Source organism: Rutidosis leptorrhynchoides, chromosome 1, assembly GCF_046630445.1.
Source record: "Rutidosis leptorrhynchoides isolate AG116_Rl617_1_P2 chromosome 1, CSIRO_AGI_Rlap_v1, whole genome shotgun sequence".
Classification (NCBI taxonomy): Eukaryota; Viridiplantae; Streptophyta; class Magnoliopsida; order Asterales; family Asteraceae; genus Rutidosis; species Rutidosis leptorrhynchoides.
This window is the reverse complement of record NC_092333.1, coordinates 96,169,192-96,192,319: the sequence shown is the minus strand read 5'-3', so window position 1 is coordinate 96,192,319 and position 23,128 is coordinate 96,169,192. Positions and strand designations below refer to the sequence as shown.

General features: G+C 32.0%; 1 protein-coding gene across 1 annotated transcript in view; it reads left to right on the top strand.

Annotated features, from left to right (window-relative positions):
• The first annotated feature begins 408 nt into the window (after positions 1 to 408).
• LOC139886486 (glutathione S-transferase T1-like) overlaps positions 409 to 23,128 on the top strand; it is a 68,242-nt gene continuing 45,522 nt past the window's right edge. Inside the window, exons 1-7 of the mRNA XM_071870319.1 lie at positions 409 to 619; positions 1,081 to 1,154; positions 1,289 to 1,349; positions 1,490 to 1,543; positions 1,640 to 1,719; positions 1,816 to 2,018; positions 2,113 to 2,331. Coding sequence (XP_071726420.1) covers positions 555 to 619; positions 1,081 to 1,154; positions 1,289 to 1,349; positions 1,490 to 1,543; positions 1,640 to 1,719; positions 1,816 to 2,018; positions 2,113 to 2,304 — 729 coding nt within the window. The 5' untranslated portion in view covers positions 409 to 554 and the 3' untranslated portion in view covers positions 2,305 to 2,331. The remainder of the gene's footprint in view (positions 620 to 1,080; positions 1,155 to 1,288; positions 1,350 to 1,489; positions 1,544 to 1,639; positions 1,720 to 1,815; positions 2,019 to 2,112; positions 2,332 to 23,128) is intronic.

The window sequence follows — 23,128 nt, the reverse complement described above, 5'->3', positions numbered from 1 at the left end:
TTTGAGAATAATGAGATGGTCAATCCCACTAATATTCTCATTTGTTCCTGAAAAGTTGACATATGTAACATTGTTTGGGAGCGAGTTTTGTAATTTTGGTGGAGTGTCGTTTGAGAAGAGTGGGATGGTCAAAACGACTAAAATGCTCATGTGTTTTAGTATATAGGTGACAATAACAGTATATTCTAATTTTATTTAATTTAATTATCATGTCACGATCACGATTAATATGAAACTAGGACGAGGTTATAGGCCCATTTGGGCCCAAAATTTTGGATGGAAAAGCAAAAAAAAAAAATAAAAAAAATTGATGACTTCATCATGTTAGTATTGCTTTTATTCATTCATGTCCGCTGATATATTTATTGTAAATATAAATGTAAATGGAAATGGAAAATTTGGCAACTCATTGCCTCATTGGAAAGTTGGAAAAAGATAAAATAATAAAAGAGTCATAAACTGCAGTACGGTTGACCTTTTTATTGTTGTGTGGGTGGATCAAAATTAAAGCTTCATCTAAAAATCAAAAAACTTTGCTCCAAATTCCAGAAAATATGGCGCTGAAAGTATATGCTGATCGAATGTCCCAACCATCCCGTGCTGTTCTCCTCTTTTGCAAGTAAATCTGTTTTTCTTCTCTCTTGTTATTTTTATTTTGGTTAAATTATTTAGTAAATCAAATTTGTTCAACTATTATGTTATAGGGTTTCTGTCATTAGGACTTCATCGCCAATTAATTTTGTGCAATTGAGTTATGTTTTTATTCAGCACTGCTTTCGAATCATTTATGTTTTGTGATTCATTCATCAGTTTCAATCATTTTTGTAATTTTGTACTGTAATTTATTTGCATATATGTTGGTTTGTGGGGAATTTTGAATTGAGTTTATTGTTTAATTGATTATTGATTTTTGGCTATTTATTAGTTCAATTAGTGTTATACTTTGATTAATTTGTTTATTTATCTTACTTTTTTGATTTATTTATTTATTTAATTCTCTTTATTATTTTGATTTTTAGCTGATGTCTAGTTTAAGTTTATAAGATGTGTTTTTATAACATTCTTGAATTTTGTTTGAAGGATCAATGGGATAGATTTCGAGGAAATTCGGATAGATATTTTGAAAAACAAACAATACACTCCTGAATATAAAGGTTTGTTTACTACTCTTTTATATCGAATCGTGCAGGTTGAAATATTTTAAGCTAAGAGTGAAAAAAAAGTATGATATTTAACTATCAACTACTGATAACTTTCTTAATGTTTTATGTAATCTTGTTTTATGCAGCTATAAATCCGATGTATAAAGTTCCTGCAATAGTTGATGGACGATTTAAGCTCTTTGAGAGGTTCTCATTATCTTATTTTTCCTTATCGCATGGTGTCATTTAGTTGTATATAATGAACTAAGCATGTTTAACGAGGTTTGCGTTTACTGTTTACGTTAATGCTATTTAATTTTCATGATGTGAACATACGTGATTTGCAGTCATGCGATTCTTATATACATATCTTGTGCATTTCCAGGAGTCGCTAGTCACTGGTAAGTCGGTTTTCATGTTCTTCTACAATAACAAACACAAAACCTAAAAAAACCGTTTTTGTTGTAACATAATTTAACTTATTATGGAACTAATAGGTATCCCAGTGATCTATTTAAAAGATCTAAGATCCACTCGGTTTTAGACTGGCATCATTCAAATTTACGTCGCGGTACAGGTAATGTTATAATATCTTATGTTTCTTATTGTTGTTAATAGCGTTTGTGAATGGTTTTATCATATGTTAGGTTTTTGATATACTTTTTGCTTGCAGTTGGACTTGTTTTCAACTCTGTTTTGGGACCATTAAACGGTTTACCTTCAAAACCCGAAGCAGCGATCGAAGGTGAGAAGATACTTATGAAATCTTTGTCGAAGTTAGAAACTGTTTGGTTAAAAGACGGGCGGTTTTTGGTTGGAAGCTCTCAACCATCAATAGCGGATATCAGTTTAGTATGCGAAGTTATGCAACTTGAGGTAAAAATCTAATTTAGATCAACGTGTTATAGTTTATATGTATGTTTTTCATCATATCTGCATATCAAAACACAAACTTTAATGTGATCACCAGTTCTTGAGTGAGAAAGATCGTGATCGGATATTAAGCCCTTACAAGAAAGTTGTTCAGTGGATTGAAGATACAAAGAAAGCGACTGCACCTTATTTTGATGAAGTTCATGGGGTTCTTTTTAAAGCCCAGAAAAGAATTCGAGAACGAATGGCAACTGAGTCTGGGAAAACTGAATTGAAGTCAAAGTTGTGAGATGATGATTCGTTCATAAGCTCCATATTGGATTATTGGTATCGTGATTAATCGATCATATAACATTGTTATGTAATGCATTAAAGACTGCGTATGCTTTCTTTCTTTTAGTATAATATCAGTGTATAATGCTGCTGTATCATCCGTTTTAACTTGCTGTAATCCATTTCAAGATTATGTAATGCTGCTGTATCACCCGTCTTAAGTTGGAATTATCATTAGAGACCTCGATGCAACTCTTGTTTCTACAAAAAATTTGTGATACACGACTAATATTTTTGATACAAACCTTAAACTTATATCATTTTAAATTTAACTTGTTTCTTTTAAAGAAATCATCTCACAATAAAGAGAATAAATTCTACTACAAACTACCAACAATCATTATTTATTTTTATTATTATATTAAAATAAAATATACTCTTTATGAGACCATCGGGTCCAAGTGACCCCGTTACTTTCCGATTTGGCATCAAGAAACGCCATTTTGCAGCCGTATCCATCGTTGTTAGAATTAGTGTGCACGTCATAACATAAATCTATACTACCGCTTGTATACAGGCCTATGAGGTCACACACTTTAGCATTTAGACACCAGTTATTATATATTGTTGATATATAATTATAACCTATAGTTTGAGAAAACATAATTTAATTAAATATGATTTAATTAAATTAAATTTTAATTAAATATGATTTAATTAAATTAAATAATAAGAGTTCTATTTATTAAATATATTTTAATTTAGTTAATATATATTTAACGAGTGTACTTGTTGGCTAAGTAAAAAAAAATATTTTCCTTGTTTCTTTATTATCTTAAAAGATTGTAAAAGATCACATGGTGTAATATATTTTTTGGACAATTGTGATTTAAAATATTAAATTATAAGATTTGATATCTTAAAAGATTGTAAAAGATCTCATGGATGTAAATTGGAGTTTTTGGCTGCAAGATTTAAAAACGCAACACAATCAAAAAGATTATTAAAATAATTTTATGCCCGTGAGTTTTTGTTGAAATTGACACAACACAAATTTACAAAAGGGTAGTTGGTCTATATATATCATCATTGATGAATCTATGGAAGTTGCACACATCCATTTAGCCTTAAAATAACTCAAAAGGGTTTTATTATTATTTGTGGTCTATGATGTGACGACCCGGAAATTTCTGACCAAATTTAAACTTAATTCTTATTTGATTTCGACACGATAAGCAAAGTTTGTAATGTTAAGTCTCGAAAACTTTGGAACAGTTACATGAATACATTTGCCCTTTTGACCATTCCCGAGGATTCACGAGCAAATGTGTGTAAATAAAAATGTATATATATATATATATATATATATATATATATATATATATATATATATATATATATATATATATATATATAAATACAAGTGCATATATACTATTTCGAATTAATATAGTATGCTTTAATCATTAGTGATTAAATGTGTAAAACAATAAATAGAATAAATAAATTACTATGATACATATATATTATTACAGGTCTATATATGATTTCTATTAATAATTATTAATATATGGTGATATATAATATTTAATAAATGATATTATATAATATAGTGTAAAGTTAATATATTATTTTTAATTACAAGTTAAAATATAAATGATATATAAATATTATTATTATTACTTTCATTATTATTGCTAAATGTTAATATTGATATTAATACTTGTATTATTGATATTATTAATTCTGATATGAGATATAAATGTATATATAAGAACTAGATATGTATAAGTCATTATACTATATTTATTGATATTATTACTATCATTAATAATATCAATATTATTATAACTAATTTTACTAGTATCATTAATAATAGAATTATCATCATTATTATTATTAAACTTATTATTGATATCAATATTATTACTCTTATAAATTATTGTTATTAATAGTATTATTATTAATATTAGATGTTAAAATTTATATAAATAATGTTATAATTATGATTCATTACATATTTAAAATACAAATATATATATATATATATATATATATATATATATATATATATATATATATATATATATATATATATATATATTTTCTATATAATTACAAGATACAGATTCATATATAAATACATATACAAATATATACAAGTATAAAAATATGGTATATACAAATAAATATGAGATAAATATGTAATTCAGTTTCATGTCGTTGTTATATCTGTGTAATTTGTCTGCTTGATTGATAAATATGTCTATATCTAAGATCACAAAGTACTGCAAATTATTCGATTCAGTTTATGTCTTTATCTGATTCTTATTTTTCTGCATTTTCTTCCTCCTGTCTTCTACTTCTACCGAATATCCTTGTCGACAGAATCTTGCTACAGAACAATTTCGATCAAGTCTCGTTGATGTAGTAATCGTTCTATTTCACTTATACTCTATGAAATTATTGTTGCACTTCAATCAGATAACAAGAACAGAAAGGATATAACACACTCGATATCCCTGTACGCCACTTCTCCACTTTTTCTCTCCCTCTCTTAATTACTTATAACCGAAGAACCATTAGATCACCACAAAAACCGCCACCATTCTTTACTGCTACAAATTGCTGTTGCAGCTATCTTTTTACTGTTTCTGTTCGAAAGACACAAACAATCACCACCTTGATCAATCTTCAATCACTATCTTACATACCACAAAATTGCCACAAGCTACAACCATGAAAACAGCCACCTATATCGTTACATGCAGCTGCTATACCGGTTAGTCTACTACCACTATTCTTTCTCTTCCTTCTTCTTCGTGGACACCATAAACACTTTCACTTCCTTTAACATTACAGCAAAGGACTGCCATCAGACTACCTTAACCGAGGCATCACCCTCACTTTCAAATAGCCATCACCATGATCGTAACACCACCTTCATCTCTCTCTCTCTTAATTTCTCTCCTTTCTGTTACAACCGAAAAACCACCACAAGGCATCACTATTTTAATTGCATGTTGCTGCGTTTTTTTTTCTTTCTATCTTGTCTGTATAAACGATCAATGAACCAAGTAGAAGATGAAATGTCCCGTTCTTATTGATTAAAAACGTTCCATATTAATTGATTTCGTTGCGAGGTTTTGACATCTATATGAGACGTTTTTCAAAGACTGCATTCATTTTTAAAACAAACCATAACCTTTATTTCATAAATAAAGGTTTAAAAAGCTTTATGTAGATTATCAAATAATGATAATCTAAAATATCCTGTTTACACACGACCAATACATAATGGTTTACAATACAAATATGTTACATCGAAATCAGTTTCTTGAATGCAGTTTTTACACAATATCATACCAACATGGACTCCAAATCTTGTCCTTATTTTAGTATGCAACAGCGGAAGCTCTTAGTATTCACCTGAGAATAAACATGCTTTAAACGTCAACAAAAATGTTGGTGAGTTATAGGTTTAACCTATATATATCAAATCGTAACAATAGACCACAAGATTTCATATTTCAATACACATCCCATACATAGAGATAAAAAGCATTCATATGGTGAACACCTGGTAACCGACATTAACAAGATGCATATATATAAGAATATCCCCATCATTCCGGGACACCCTTCGGATATGATATAAATTTCGAAGTACTAAAGCATCCGGTACTTTGGATGGGGTTTGTTATGTAGTGACCCGAACTTTTCCATGTTTATATATATTAATTGAGATTGATATTTACATGATTAAATGTTTCCAACATGTTAAGCAATCAAACTTGTTAAGACTTGATTAATTGAAATATGTTTCATATAGACAATTGACCACCCAAGTTGACCGGCGATTCACGAACGTTAAAACTTGTAAAAACGACATGACGATATATATATGGATATACATATGGTTAACATGAGATTATGATAAGTAAGTATCTCCATAAGTATATTAACAATGAGTTATATACATATAAACAAGACTACTAACTTAAGGATTTCGAAACGAGACATATATGTAACGATTATAGTTGTAATGACATTTAAATGTATATATATCATATTAAGATATATTAATATATCATAATATCATGATAATATAATAATTTAACATCTCATTAGATATAATAAACAATGGGTTAACAACATTAATTGAGATCGTTAACTTAAAGGTTTCAAAACAACACTTACATGTAACGACTAACGATGACTTAACGACTCAGTTAAAATGTATATACATGTAGTGTATTTAGATGTATTAAAATACTTTTGGAAGACTTCAAGACATATATCAAAACACTCATACTTAACGAAAATGGTTACAGTTACTTTCCCATTCTTTTCTTTCATCAAGAATTCTAGTCGTATTCTTACCCGTATTATACACAGCTTCAAAACGTACTTACTATGGGTATATACCAATAGGAACTAGCATGGGATTCCACTCTTGATTATGTCATGTATGACTAATCAATTTTAACTTCTACCATGAGCTAGTCAACTAACTAGAACTCCTTTTAACCCCACTCACCACTCACCAATTACCACTCATCATTCACTCCATTTCACTTCCAATTCTCTTTCTAATTCTCTCTCAACACACACACACTATTATGAACGTATTTTTCCAGTAGTTAATCATCATCTTCATCAAAAATCACTTCAAGAATCAAGCTATAATCATCATAGGAAGAACACTTCAAGAACACTTCAAAAATCCCTTCAAGTTTACTAATTTACTTCCAAGCTTTCTAATCCATTCCAAGTAATCATCTAAGATCAAGAAACCTTTGTTATATACAGTAGGTTATCTTTCTTATTCAAGGTAATATTCATATTCAAACTTTGATTCAATTTCTATAACTATAAACTATCTTAATTCGAGTAAAAATCTTACTTGAACTTGCTTTTGTGTCATGATCCTACTTCAAGAACTTTCAAGCCATCCAAGATCCTTTGAAGCTAGATCATTTCTTGTCACTTCCAGTAGATTTACCTACTAAACTTGAGGTAGTAATGATGTTCATAACATCATTCGATTCATATATATAAAACTATCTTATTCGAAGGTTTAAACTCGTAATCACTAGAACATAGTTTAGTTAATTCTAAACTTGTTCGCAAATAAAAGTTAATCCTTCTAACTTGACTTTTAAAATTAACTAAACACATGTTATATATCTATATGATATGCTAACTTAATGATTTAAAACCTGGAAACACGAAAAACACCGTAAAACCGGATTTACGCCGTCGTAGTAACACCGCGGGCTGTTTTGGGTTAGTTAATTAAAAACTATGATAAACTTTGATTTAAAATTTGTTATTCTGAGAAAATGATTTTTATTATGAACATGAAACTATATCCAAAAATTATGGTTAAACTCAAAGTGGAAGTATGTTTTCTAAAATGGTCATCTAGACGTCGTTCTTTCGACTGAAATGACTACCTTTACAAAAACGACTTGTAACTTATTTTTACGACTATAAACCTATACTTTTTCTGTTTAGATTCATAAAATAGAGTTCAATATGAAACCATAGCAATTTGATTCATTCAAAACGTATTTAAAATGAAGAAGTTATGGGTAAAACAAGATTGGATAATTTTTCTCATTTTAGCTACGTGAAAATTGGTAACAAATCTATTCCAACCATAACTTAATCAACTTGTATTGTATATTATGTAATTTTGAGATACCATAGACACGTATACAATGTTTCGACCTATCATGTCGACACATCTATATATATTTCGGAACAACCATAGACACTCTATATGTGAATGTTGGAGTTAGCTATACAGGGTTGAGGTTGATTCCAAAATATATATAGTTTGAGTTGTGATCAATACTGAGATACGTATACACTGGGTCGTGGATTGATTCAAGATAATATTTATCAATTTATTTCTGTACATCTAACTGTGGACAACTAGTTGTAGGTTACTAACGAGGACAGCTGATTTAATAAACTTAAAACATCAAAATATATTAAAAGTATTGTAAATATATTTTGAACATACTTTAATATATGTATATATTGTTATAGGTTCGTGAATCAGCAGTGGCCAAGTCTTACTTCTCGACGAAGTAAAAATCTGTGAAAGTGAGTTATAGTCCCACTTTCAAAATCTAATATTTTGGGATGAGAATACATGCAGGTTTTATAAATGATTTACAAAATAGACACAAGTACGTGAAACTACATTCTATGGTTGAATTATCGAAATCGAATATGCCCCTTTTTATTAAGTCTGGTAATCTAAGAATTAGGGAACAGACACCCTAATTGACGCGAATCCTAAAGATAGATCTATTGGGCCTAACAAACCCCATCCAAAAGTACCGGATGCTTTAGTACTTCGAAATTTATATCATATCTGAAGGGTGTCCCGGAATGATGGGGATATTCTTATATATGCATCTTGTTAATGTCAGTTACCAGGTGTTCACCATATGAATGATTTTTATCTCTATGTATGGGATGTGTATTGAAATATGAAATCTTGTGGTCTATTGTTACGATTTGATATATATAGGTTAAACCTATAACTCACCAACATTTTTGTTGACGTTTTAAGCATGTTTATTCTCAGGTGATTATTAAGAGCTTCCGCTGTCGCATACTTAAATAAGGACGAGATTTGGAGTCCATGCTTGTATGATATTGTGTAAAAACTGCATTCAAGAAACTTATTTTGTTGTAACATATTTTTGTTGTAACATATTTGTATTGTAAACCATTATGTAATGGTCATGTGTAAACAGGATATTTTAGATTATCATTATTTGATAATCTACGTAAAGCTTTTTAAAACCTTTATCTATGAAATAAAGGTTATGGTTTGTTTTAAAAATGAATGCAGTCTTTGAAAAACGTCTCATATAGAGGTCAAAACCTCGCAACAAAAATCAACTAATATGGAACATTTTTAATCAATAAGAACGGGACATTTCATGTTAGGCCCAATAGATCTATCTTTAGGATTCTCGTCAATTAGGGTGTCTGTTCCCTAATTCTTAGATTACCAGACTTAATAAAAAGGGGCATATTCGATTTCGATAATTCAACCATAGAATGTAGTTTCACGTACTTGTGTCTATTTTGTAAATCATTTATAAAACCTGCATGTATTCTCATCCCAAAAATATTAGATTTTAAAAGTGGGACTATAACTCACTTTAACAGATTTTTACTTCGTCGGGAAGTAAGACTTGGCCACTGGTTGATTCACGAACCTATAACAATATATACATATATATCAAAGTATGTTTAAAATATATTTACAACACTTTTAATATATTTTGATGTTTTAAGTTTATTAAGTCAGCTGTCCTCGTTAGTAACCTACAACTAGTTGTCCACAGTTAGATGTACAGAAATAAATTGATAAATATTATCTTGAATCAATCCACGACCCAGTGTATACGTATCTCAGTATTGATCACAACTCAAACTATATATATTTTGGAATCAACCTCAACCCTGTATAGCTAACTCCAACATTCACATATAGAGTGTCTATGGTTGTTCCGAAATATATATAGATGTGTCGACATGATAGGTCGAAACATTGTATACGTGTCTATGGTATCTCAAGATTACATAATATACAATACAAGTTGATTAAGTTATGGTTGGAATAGATTTGTTACCAATTTTCACGTAGCTAAAATGAGAAAAATTATCCAATCTTGTTTTACCCATAACTTCTTCATTTTAAATCCGTTTTGAGTGAATCAAATTGCTATGGTTTCATATTGAACTCTATTTTATGAATCTAAACATAAAAGTATAGGTTTATAGTCATAAAAATAAGTTACAAGTCGTTTTTGTAAAGGTAGTCATTTCAGTCGAAAGAACGACGTCTAGATGACCATTTTAGAAAACATACTTCCACTTTGAGTTTAACCATAATTTTTGGATATAGTTTCATTTTCATAATAAAAATCATTTTCTCAGAATAACAACTTTTAAATCAAAGTTTATCATAGTTTTTAATTAACTAACCCAAAACAGCCCGCGGTGTTACTACGACGGCGTAAATCCGGTTTTACGGTGTTTTTCGTGTTTCCAGGTTTTAAATCATTAAGTTAGCATATCATATAGATATAGAACATGTGTGTAGTTAATTTTAAAAGTCAAGTTAGAAGGATTAACTTTTGTTTGCGAACAAGTTTAGAATTAACTAAACTATGTTCTAGTGATTACGAGTTTAAATCTTCGAATAAGATAGTTTTATATATATGAATCGAATGATGTTATGAACATCATTACTACCTCAAGTTTAGTAGGTAAACCTACTGGAAGTGACAAGAAATGATCTAGCTTCAAAGGATCTTGGATGGCTTGAAAGTTCTTGAAGTAGGATCATGACACAAAAACAAGTTCAAGTAAGATTTTTACTCGAATTAAGATAGTTTATAGTTATAGAAATTGAATCAAAGTTTGAACATGAATATTACCTTGAATAAGAAAGATAACCTACTATATATAACAAAGGTTTCTTGATCTTAGATGATTACTTGGAATGGATTAGAAAGCTTGGAAGTAAATTAGTAAACTTGAAGGGATTTTTGAAGTGTTCTTGAAGTGTTCTTCCTATGATGATTATAGCTTGATTCTTGAAGTGATTTTTGATGAAGATGATGATTAACTACTGGAAAAATAAGTTCATAATAGTGTGTGTGTTGAGAGAGAATTAGAAAAAGAATTGGAAGTGAAATGGAGTGAATGATGAGTGGTAATTGGTGAGTGGTGAGTGGGGTTAAAAGGAGTTCTAGTTAGTTGACTAGCTCATGGTAGAAGTTAAAATTGATTAGTCATACATGACATAATCAAGAGTGGAATCCCATGCTAGTTCCTATTGGTATATACTCATAGTAAGTACGTTTTGAAGCTGTGTATAATACGGGTAAGAATACGACTAGAATTCTTGATGAAAGAAAAGAATGGGAAAGTAACTGTAACCATTTTCGTTAAGTATGATTGTTTTGATATATGTCTTGAAGTCTTCCAAAAGTATTTTAATACATCTAAATACACTACATGTATATACATTTTAACTGAGTCGTTAAGTCATCGTTAGTCGTTACATGTAAGTGTTGTTTTGAAACCTTTAAGTTAACGATCTCAATTAATGTTGTTAACCCATTGTTTATTATATCTAATGAGATGTTAAATTATTATATTATCATGATATTATGATATATTAATATATCTTAATATGATATATATACATTTAAATGTCGTTACAACGATAATCGTTACATATATGTCTCGTTTCGAAATCCTTAAGTTAGTAGTCTTGTTTATATGTATATAACTCATTGTTAGTATACTTATGGAGATACTTACTTATCATAATCTCATGTTAACCATATGTATATCCATATATATATCGTCATGTCGTTTTTACAAGTTTTAACGTTCGTGAATCGCCGGTCAACTTGGGTGGTCAATTGTCTATATGAAACATATTTCAATTAATCAAGTCTTAACAAGTTTGATTGCTTAACATGTTGGAAACATTTAATCATGTAAATATCAATCTCAATTAATATATATAAACATGGAAAAGTTCGGGTCACTACAGTACCTACCCGTTAAATAAATTCGTCCCGAAATTTTAAGTTGTTGAAGGTGTTGAAGAATCTTCTGGAAATAGATGCGGGTATTTCTTCTTCATCTGATCTTCACGCTCCCAGGTGAACTCGGGTCCTCTACGAGCATTCCATCGAACCTTAACAATTGGTATCTTGTTTTGCTTAAGTCTTTTAACCTCACGATCCATTATTTCGACGGGTTCTTCGATGAATTGGAGTTTTTCGTTGATTTGGATTTCATCTAACGGAATAGTGAGATCTTCTTTAGCAAAACATTTCTTCAAATTCGAGACGTGGAAAGTATTATGTACAGCCGCGAGTTGTTGAGGTAACTCAAGTCGGTAAGCTACTGGTCCGACACGATCAATAATCTTGAATGGTCCAATATACCTTGGACTTAATTTCCCTCGTTTACCAAATCGAACAACGCCTTTCCAAGGTGCAACTTTAAGCATGACCATCTCTCCAATTTCAAATTCTATATCTTTTCTTTTAATGTCAGCGTAGCTCTTTTGTCGACTTTGGGCGGTTTTCAACCGTTGTTCAATTTGGATGATCTTCTCGGTAGTTTCTTGTATAATCTCCGGACCCGTAATCTGTCTATCCCCCACTTCACTCCAACAAATCGGAGACCTGCACTTTCTACCATAAAGTGCTTCAAACGGCGCCATCTCAATGCTTGAATGGTAGCTGTTGTTGTAGGAAAATTCTACTAATGGTAGATGTCGATCCCAACTGTTTCCGAAATCAATAACACATGCTCGTAGCATGTCTTCAAGCGTTTGTATCGTCCTTTCGCTCTGCCCATCAGTTTGTGGATGATAGGCAGTACTCATGTCTAGACGAGTTCCTAATGCTTGCTGTAATGTCTGCCAGAATCTTGAAATAAATCTGCCATCCCTATCAGAGATAATAGAGATTGGTATTCCATGTCTGGAGATGACTTCCTTCAAATACAGTCGTGCTAACTTCTCCATCTTGTTATCTTCTCTTATTGGCAGGAAATGTGCTGATTTGGTGAGACGATCAACTATTACCCAAATAGTATCAAAACCACTTGCAGTCCTTGGCAATTTAGTGATGAAATCCATGGTAATGTTTTCCCATTTCCATTCCGGGATTTCGGGTTGTTGAAGTAGACCTGATGGTTTCTGATGCTCAGCTTTGACCTTAGAACACGTCAAACATTCTCCTACGTATTTAGCAACATCGGCTTTCATACCCGGCCACCAAAAATATTTCCTGAGATCCTTGTACATCTTCCCCGTTCCAGGATGTATTGAGTATCTGGTTTTATGAGCTTCTCTAAGTACCATTTCTCTCATATCTCCAAATTTTGGTACCCAAATCCTTTCAGCCCTATACCGGGTTCCGTCTTCCCGAATATTAAGATGTTTCTCCGATCCTTTGGGTATTTCATCCTTTAAATTTCCCTCTTTTAAAACTCCTTGTTGCGCCTCCTTTATTTGAGTAGTAAGGTTATTATGAATCATTATATTCATAGATTTTACTCGAATGGGTTCTCTGTCCTTCCTGCTCAAGGCATCGGCTACCACATTTACCTTCCCCGGGTGGTAACGAATCTCAAAGTCGTAATCATTCAATAATTCAATCCACCTACGCTGCCTCATATTCAGTTGTTTCTGATTAAATATGTGTTGAAGACTTTTGTGGTCGATATATATAATACTTTTGACCCCATATAAGTAGTGCCTCCAAGTCTTTAATGCAAAAACAACCGCGCCTAATTCCAAATCATGCGTCGTATAATTTTGTTCGTGAATCTTCAATTGTCTAGACGCATAAGCAATCACCTTCGTTCGTTGCATTAATACACAACCGAGACCTTGCTTTGATGCGTCACAATAAATCACAAAATCATCATTCCCTTCAGGCAATGACAATATAGGTGCCGTAGTTAGCTTTTTCTTCAATAACTGAAACGCTTTCTCTTGTTCATCATTCCATTCAAATTTCTTCCCTTTATGCGTTAATGCAGTCAAGGGTTTTGCTATTTTGGAAAAGTCTTGGATGAACCTTCTATAGTAACCAGCTAGTCCTAAAAACTGGCGTATGTGTTTCGGAATTTTCGGGGTTTCCCACTTTTCAACAGTTTCTATCTTTGCCGGATCCACCTTAATACCATCTTTGTTCACTATGTGACCGAGGAATTGAACTTCTTCCAACCAAAATGCACACTTTGAAAACTTAGCGTACAATTCTTCCTTCCTCAATACTTCTAACACCTTTCTCAAATGTTCACCGTGTTCTTGGTCATTCTTTGAGTAAATAAGTATGTCATCAATGAAAACAATGACAAACTTGTCAAGGTATGGTCCACACACTCGGTTCATAAGGTCCATGAACACAGCTGGTGCATTAGTTAAACCAAACGGCATGACCATAAACTCGTAATGACCGTAACGTGTTCTGAAAGCAGTCTTTGGAATATCATCTTCTTTCACCCGTATTTGATGATACCCGGAACGTAAGTCAATCTTTGAATAAACAGACGAGCCTTGTAGTTGATCAAATAAGTCATCGATTCTCGGTAGTGGGTAGCGGTTCTTGATGGTAAGTTTGTTCAACTCTCGGTAGTCGATACACAACCTGAATGTACCATCTTTCTTCTAGACAAAAAAAACAGGAGCTCCCCACGGTGATGTGCTTGGTCGAATGAAACCACGCTCTAAAAGTTCTTGTAATTGGCTTTGCAGTTCTTTCATCTCGCTGGGTGCGAGTCTGTAAGGAGCACGGGCTATTGGTGCAGCTCCTGGTACAAGATCTATTTGAAATTCAACGGATCGCTGTGGGGGTAATCCCGGTAATTCTTTCGGAAATACATCGGGAAATTCTTTTGCAATGGGAACATCATTGATGCTCTTTTCTTCAATTTGTACTTTCTCGACGTGTGTTAGAACAGCATAGCAACCTTTTCTTATTAGTTTTTGTGCCTTCAAATTACTAATAATATGTAACTTCGTGTTGCCCTTTTCTCCGTACACCATTAAGGGTTTTCCTTTTTCTCGTATAATGCGAATTGCATTTTTGTAACAAACGATCTCTGCTTTCACTTCTTTCAACCAGTCCATACCGATTATCACATCAAAACTCCCTAACTCTACTGGTATCAAATCAATCTTAAATGTTTCGCTAACCAGTTTAATTTCTCGATTCCGACATATATTATCTGCTGAAATTAATTTACCATTTGCTAATTCGAGTAAAAATTTACTATCCAAAGGCGTCAATGGACAACTTAATTTAGCACAAAAATCTCTACTCATATAGCTTCTATCCGCACCCGAATCAAATAAAACGTAAGCAGATTTATTGTCAATAAGAAACGTACCCGTAACAAGCTCCGGGTCTTCCTGTGCCTCTGCCGCATTAATATTGAAAACTCTTCCGCGGCCTTGTCCATTCGTGTTCTCCTGGTTCGGGCAATTTCTAATAATGTGGCCCGGTTTTCCACATTTATAACAAACTACATTGGCATAACTTGCTCCGACACTACTTGCTCTGCCATTACTCGTTCCGACACCATTTGTTCCTTTCGTTCTATTAACCCCTGGTCCGTAGACCTCACACTTCACCGCGCTATGACCATTTCTTTTACACTTGTTGCAAAATTTGGTGCAGAACCCCGAGTGATACTTTCACACCTTTGGCATAGCTGCTTCTGATTGTTGTTGTTGTTGCGGTTATTATTGTTGTTGGGATGATTGTTGTAGTTGCTGTTGTTGTTGTTGTTGTTGTTGTTGTTGGGCCGTTTGTTGTAGTTGCGATTGATGTTACGATTGTTGGGATAATTGTTGCGATTATTGTTGTAATTGCTGTTGTTGTTGTTGTATTGGTGATTCTTATCACCGTTTTCCTCCCACTTTCTTTTGACTTGCTTCACATTGGCCTCTTCAGCAGTCTGTTCTTTAATTCTTTCTTCAATCTGGTTCACTAGTTTGTGAGCCATTCTGCATGCCTGTTGTATGGAGGCGGGCTCGTGTGAACTTATATCTTCTTGGATTCTTTCCGGTAATCCTTTCACAAACGCGTCGATCTTCTCTTCCTCATCTTCGAATGCTCCCGGACACAATAGGCACAATTCTGTGAATCGTCTTTCGTACGTGGTAATATCAAATCCTTGGGTTCGTAACCCTCTAAGTTCTGTCTTGAGCTTATTGACCTCGGTTCTGGGACGGTACTTCTCGTTCATCAAGTGCTTGAATGCTGACCACGGTAGTGCGTACGCATCATCTTGTCCTACTTGCTCTAGATAGGTATTCCACCATGTTAACGCAGAACCTGTGAAGGTATGCGTAGCGTACTTCACTTTGTCCTCTTCAGTACACTTACTTATGGCAAACACCGATTCGACCTTCTCGGTCCACCGTTTCAATCCGATCGGTCCTTCGGTTCCATCAAATTCCAAAGGTTTGCAGGCAGTGAATTCTTTGTAGGTGCATCCTACACGATTTCCTGTACTGCCAGATCCAAGGTTATTGTTGGTATGTAGCGCAGCCTGTACTGTGGCTATGTTTGAAGCTAGAAAAGTACGGAATTCCTCTTCATTCATATTCACAGTGTGTCGAGTAGTCGGTGCCATTTCCTTCAAAATAGTCAAATGGAACAAGTTAATCATACAGAATATTAAGAGTAGTTAATAGTATTTCGTAGCATAATATGAACTCATTTATAAAAGCTTTTTCTTCATATTAGCGTTTTATAAGTTTAAATTCGGGTAGTACCTACCCGTTAAGTTCATACTTAGTAGCTAATATACAATTCAACTACTACAATTCTATATGAAAAACTGATTGTAATAATATTTCGCGTTCAAACTTTTATACAATATTTTACAAACTTACAATATCGCTTATTTTACATAAAGCATGAAATACAGCACACAATAACTTTGATACAAGATAGTTGTGAAGATAATTCTAGCTAGTACACAAGTCGTTCAGTAAAGGCAATAAAGACACGTAATTCATACATCCAGAAACAAGTCATGCATTCTGGATTTACTAGGACTACTTCCCATCCTTGGTCTTGTGGAACATAACCGTTATGGCCGTTGATAAGACAACGTGTTGTAACATCGTCAAAGGGACGAGGGTTACGTAATGACCAACAGTCTCGTAATAACCTAAAAACCTCATTTCTTACCCCAATTACCGACTCCGTCACTTGTGGGAACGTTTTGTTTAATAGTTGTAGCCCGATGTTCTTGTTCTCACTTTGGTGAGAAGCGAACATTACTAACCCGTAAGCATAACATGCTTCTTTATGTTGCATGTTAGCTGCTTTTTCTAAATCACGAAGTCCTATATTCGGATATACTGAGTCAAAATAATTTCTTAACCCGTTGCGTAAAATAGCATTTGGGTTCCCCGCAATATATGCGTCAAAGTAAACACATCGTAACTTATGGACTTCCCAATGTGATATCCCCCATATTTTGAACGAAAGCCTTTTATAAACCAAGGCATTCTTGGAACTTTCTTCGAATGTCTTACAAACTGATCTCGCCTTAAATAGTTGTGCCGAGGAATTCTGACCGACTCTAGACAAGATTTCATCAATCATGTCTCCGGATAGGTCTCTTAAAATATTGGGTTGTCTATCCATTTTGTGTTTTTATACTGTAAAATAGAAAAGAGTTAGATTCATAAAAAAAATACTTATTAATACAAGCAATTTTTACATATATCATAAAGCATAAGCACACTATATTACATATATTACACCACACGAATACAACTATCTTATTCCGACTCGCTCGTTTCTTCTTGTTCGGTTTTGGTTCGTTTTGCCAAGTTTCTAGGGATATATGATGTTACCCTAATACGAGCCGTCGTTGTCCACATTGGTTTAGAAAAACCTGGTGGTTTCGAGGTTCCCGGGTCATTGTTACAACTTAAGGACTTCGGGGGTTGACGATACATATAAAGTTCATCGGGGTTGGAATTAGATTTATCTATTTTTATGCCCTTTCCCTTATTATTTTCTTTTGCCTTTTTAAATTCAGTTGGGGTAATTTCTATAACATCATCGGAATTCTCGTCGGAATCCGATTCATCGGAGAATTGGTAATCCTCCCAATATTTTGCTTCCTTGGCGGAAACACCATTGACCATAATTAACCTTGGTCGGTTGGTTGAGGATTCTCTTTTACTTAACCGTTTTATTATTTCCCCCACCGGTTCTATTTCTTCTTCCGGTTCCGATTCTTCTTCCGGTTCCGATTCTTCTTCTGGTTCCGACTCTTCTTCCGGTTCCTCTTCGGGAACTTGTGAATCAGTCCACGAATCATTCCAATTTACAGTTGACTCTTCATTATTATTAGGTGAGTCAATGGGACTTGTTCTAGAGGTAGACATCTATCACATAATATCAAACACGTTAAGAGATTAATATATCACATAATATTCATATGTTAAAAATATATAGTTTCCAACAAAAATGTAAAGCAATCATTTTTAAAGAAAACACGGTCGAAGTCCAGACTCACTAATGCATCCTAACAAACTCGATAAGACACACTAATGCGAATTTTCTGGTTCTCTAAGACCAACGCTCGGATACCAACTGAAATGTCCCGTTCTTATTGATTAAAAACGTTCCATATTAATTGATTTCGTTGCGAGGTTTTGACCTCTATATGAGACGTTTTTCAAAGACTGCATTCATTTTTAAAACAAACCATAACCTTTATTTCATAAATAAAGGTTTAAAAAGCTTTACGTGGATTATCAAATAATGATAATCTAAAATATCCTGTTTACACACGACCATTACATAATGGTTTACAATAAAAATATGTTACATCGAAATCAGTTTCTTGAATGCAGTTTTTACACTATCATACAAACATGGACTCCAAATCTTGTCCTTATTTTAGTATGCAACAGCGGAAGCTCTTAGTATTCACCTGAGAATAAACATGCTTTAAACGTCAACAAAAATGTTGGTGAGTTATAGGTTTAACCTATATATATCAAATCGTAACAATAGACCACAAGATTTCATATTTCAATACACATCCCATACATAGAGATAAAAATCATTCATATGGTGAACACCTGGTAACCGACATTAACAAGATGCATATATATAAGAATATCCCCATCATTCCGGGACACCCTTCGGATATGATATAAATTTCGAAGTACTAAAGCATCTGGTACTTTGGATGGGGTTTGTTAGGCCCAATAGATCTATCTTTAGGATTCGCGTCAATTAGGGTGTCTGTTCCCTAATTCTTAGATTACCAGACTTAATAAAAAGGGGCATATTCGATTTCAATAATTCAACCATAGAATGTAGTTTCACGTACTTGTGTCTATTTTGTAAATCATTTATAAAACCTGCATGTATTCTCATCCCAAAAATATTAGATTTTAAAAGTGGGACTATAACTCACTTTCACAGATTTTTACTTCGTCGGGAAGTAAGACTTGGCCACTGGTTGATTCACGAACCTATAACAATATATACATATATATCAAAGTATGTTTAAAATATATTTACAACACTTTTAATATATTTTGATGTTTTAAGTTTATTAAGTCAGCTGTCCTCGTTAGTAACCTACAACTAGTTGTCCACAGTTAGATGTACAGAAATAAATCGATAAATATTATCTTGAATCAATCCACGACCCAGTGTATACGTATCTCAGTATTGATCACAACTCAAACTATATATATTTTGGAATCAACCTCAACCCTGTATATCTAACTCCAACATTCACATATAGAGTGTCTATGGTTGTTCCGAAATATATATAGATGTGTCGACATGATAGGTCGAAACATTGTATACGTTTCTATGGTATCTCAAGATTACATAATATACAATACAAGTTGATTAAGTTATGGTTGTAATAGATTTGTTACCAATTTTCACGTAGCTAAAATGAGAAAAATTATCCAATCTTGTTTTACCCATAACTTCTTTATTTTAAATCCGTTTTGAATGAATCAAATTGCTATGGTTTCATATTGAACTCTATTTTATGAATCTAAACAGAAAAGTATAGGTTTATAGTCGGAAAAATAAGTTACAAGTCGTTTTTGTAAAGGTAGTCATTTCAGTCGAAAGAACGACGTCTAGATGACCATTTTAGAAAACATACTTCCACTTTGAGTTTAACCATAATTTTTGGATATAGTTTCATGTTCATAATAAAGATCATTTTCTCAGAATAACAACTTTTAAATCAAAGTTTATCATAGTTTTTAATTAACTAACCCAAAACAGCCCGCGGTGTTACTACGACGGCGTAAATCCGGTTTTACGGTGTTTTTCGTGTTTCCAGGTTTTAAATCATTAAGTTAGCATATCATATAGATATAGAACATGTGTGTAGTTAATTTTAAAAGTCAAGTTAGAAGGATTAACTTTTGTTTGCGAACAAGTTTAGAATTAACTAAACTATGTTCTAGTTATTACGAGTATAAACCTTCGAATAAGATAGTTTTATATATATGAATCGAATGATGTTATGAACATCATTACTACCTCAATTTTAGTAGGTAAACCTAATGGAAGTGACAAGAAATGATCTAGCTTCAAAGGATCTTGGATGGCTTGAAAGTTCTTGAAGTAGGATCATGACACAAAAACAAGTTCAAGTAAGATTTTTACTCGAATTAAGATAGTTTATAGTTATAGAAATTGAATCAAAGTTTGAATATGAATATTACCTTGAATAAGAAAGATAACCTACTGTATATAACAAAGGTTTCTTGGTCTTAGATGATTACTTGGAATGGATTAGAAAGCTTGGAAGTAAATTAGTAAACTTGAAGGGATTTTTGAAGTGTTCTTGAAGTGTTCTTCCTATGATGATTATAGCTTGATTCTTGAAGTGATTTTTGATGAAGATGATGATTAACTACTGGAAAAATACATTCATAATAGTGTGTGTGTGTTGAGAGAGAATTAGAAAGAGAATTGGAAGTGAAATGGAGTGAATGATGAGTGGTAATTGGTGAGTGGTGAGTGGGGTTAAAAGGAGTTCTAGTTAGTTGACTAGCTCATGGTAGAAGTTAAAATTGATTAGTCATACATGACATAATCAAGAGTGGAATCCCATGCTAGTTCCTATTGGTATATACTCATAGTAAGTATGTTTTGAAGCTGTGTATAATACGGGTAAGAATACGACTAGAATTCTTGATGAAAGAAAAGAATGGAAAAGTAACTGTAACCATTTTCGTTAAGTATGAGTGTTTTGATATATGTCTTGAAGTCTTCCAAAAGTATTTTAATACATCTAAATACACTACATGTATATACATTTTAACTGAGTCGTTAAGTCATCGTTAGTCGTTACATGTAAGTGTTGTTTTGAAACCTTTAAGTTAACGATCTCAATTAATGTTGTTAACACATTGTTTATTATATCTAATGAGATGTTAAATTATTATATTATCATGATATTATGATATATTAATATATCTTAATATGATATATATACATTTAAATGTCGTTACAACGATAATCGTTACATATATGTCTCGTTTCGAAATCCTTAAGTTAGTAGTCTTGTTTATATGTATATAACTCATTGTTAATATACTTATGGAGATACTTACTTATCATAATCTCATGTTAACCATATGTATATCCATATATATATCGTCATGTCATTTTTACAAGTTTTAACGTTCGTGAATCACCGGTCAACTTGGGTGGTCAATTGTCTATATGAAACATATTTCAATTAATCAAGTCTTAACAAGTTTGATTGCTTAACATGTTGGAAACATTTAATCATGTAAATATCAATCTCAATTAATATATATAAACATGGAAAATTTCGGGTCACTACAGAAGAATGGTATATGGCGATGGAAATGATAAATATTGATGAGTAATGATAATGAAAATCCAAGTATATGCTTTCTCCTATTCTTGATTCAATATATAAACAACCACTTGATTGAATAGCTTTTCTGTGGTGGACCAACTTCAACAAAACACAATCATTATTTGTGGACAATACACGTGATTTTAGGAGGTTGTTTGTAAACTTTTCGATGTTATCCAGCTGGAAATCCATCGAGCATATATGTTCTCCTTTTTCTATTGTGGTCAAAAACTTCCAAACATAAACCAACAATCCTGATCGGGTTTTTTTAATTTATGTTGTTGGACCTTAAACTTTTGTTTTGTTGGGCTTCTAATTGTTGAAATAGGGCTGAAATAATAATCTCTTGGGCTGTGAACTAGCTGTTATTGGGCCCTTATCGAAAAATCCACCTCAAAACCTTGTAGAACTCTCGCTGTTGTTGGACTGCAGCTATAGCTGCATTTTTTTTCCTCTTTATTCTGTTTCTCTTAAACAATGATACGTATGATGATGATGTAGAGGTTAATCGAATGGCGATCGTGATTAATGATGATGGTTTCGGTGAATGATGTTAACAATAATGAGAAGAAGAAGAAGATTTATGATAATAAAATACAAATGGGTTTTGATTTTGAATTTTGTAGAAGAGAAAGATATGTAAATATAAACGGGTTATAAGCTTTCAATTGAGGTTGAATCAGAAAATAACAGATGGTCGAATGGTTAGGGTGCGTGTTTGGGTTATCGAGAGGTCACAGGATCAATCCTAGTCTGTGGCATAACTTTTTATTATTAATTTGGGATGTGGGGTTAATCAGATAAAATAAAACAGATGAATGGTTAGTGTGTTATGTTTAACGAGAGGTCTTGAGTTCGAGCCCGGTCTGAGTCAATTCTTTTTAAACAAAGCTTTAAGGGTATACACAATTACTTTTATTTCTATTATTATCATTATTATTGTTAATTATTATTATATTTATTAGTTAATAATGATATTATTATGATTAGAATTATTATTGTTATGATTATTATCATTTCATTATTATTATTATTATTATTATTATTATTATTATTATTATTATTATTATTATTATTATTATTATTATTATTATTATTATTATTATTATTATTATTATTATTAGTATTATTATGTGTATTATTAATTATTGTTATGATTAAGATTATTATTATTATGATTGTTAGAATTATAATTATTACTACTAATGTCATATTTATATTTATAAGTATTAAAGACATTATTATCATTAGTATATTTTTTTATATTAAAAATATTTAAAACATTATTAATAATCTTATCATTTAGGTATTATTATTATTATTATTATTATTATTATTATTATTAT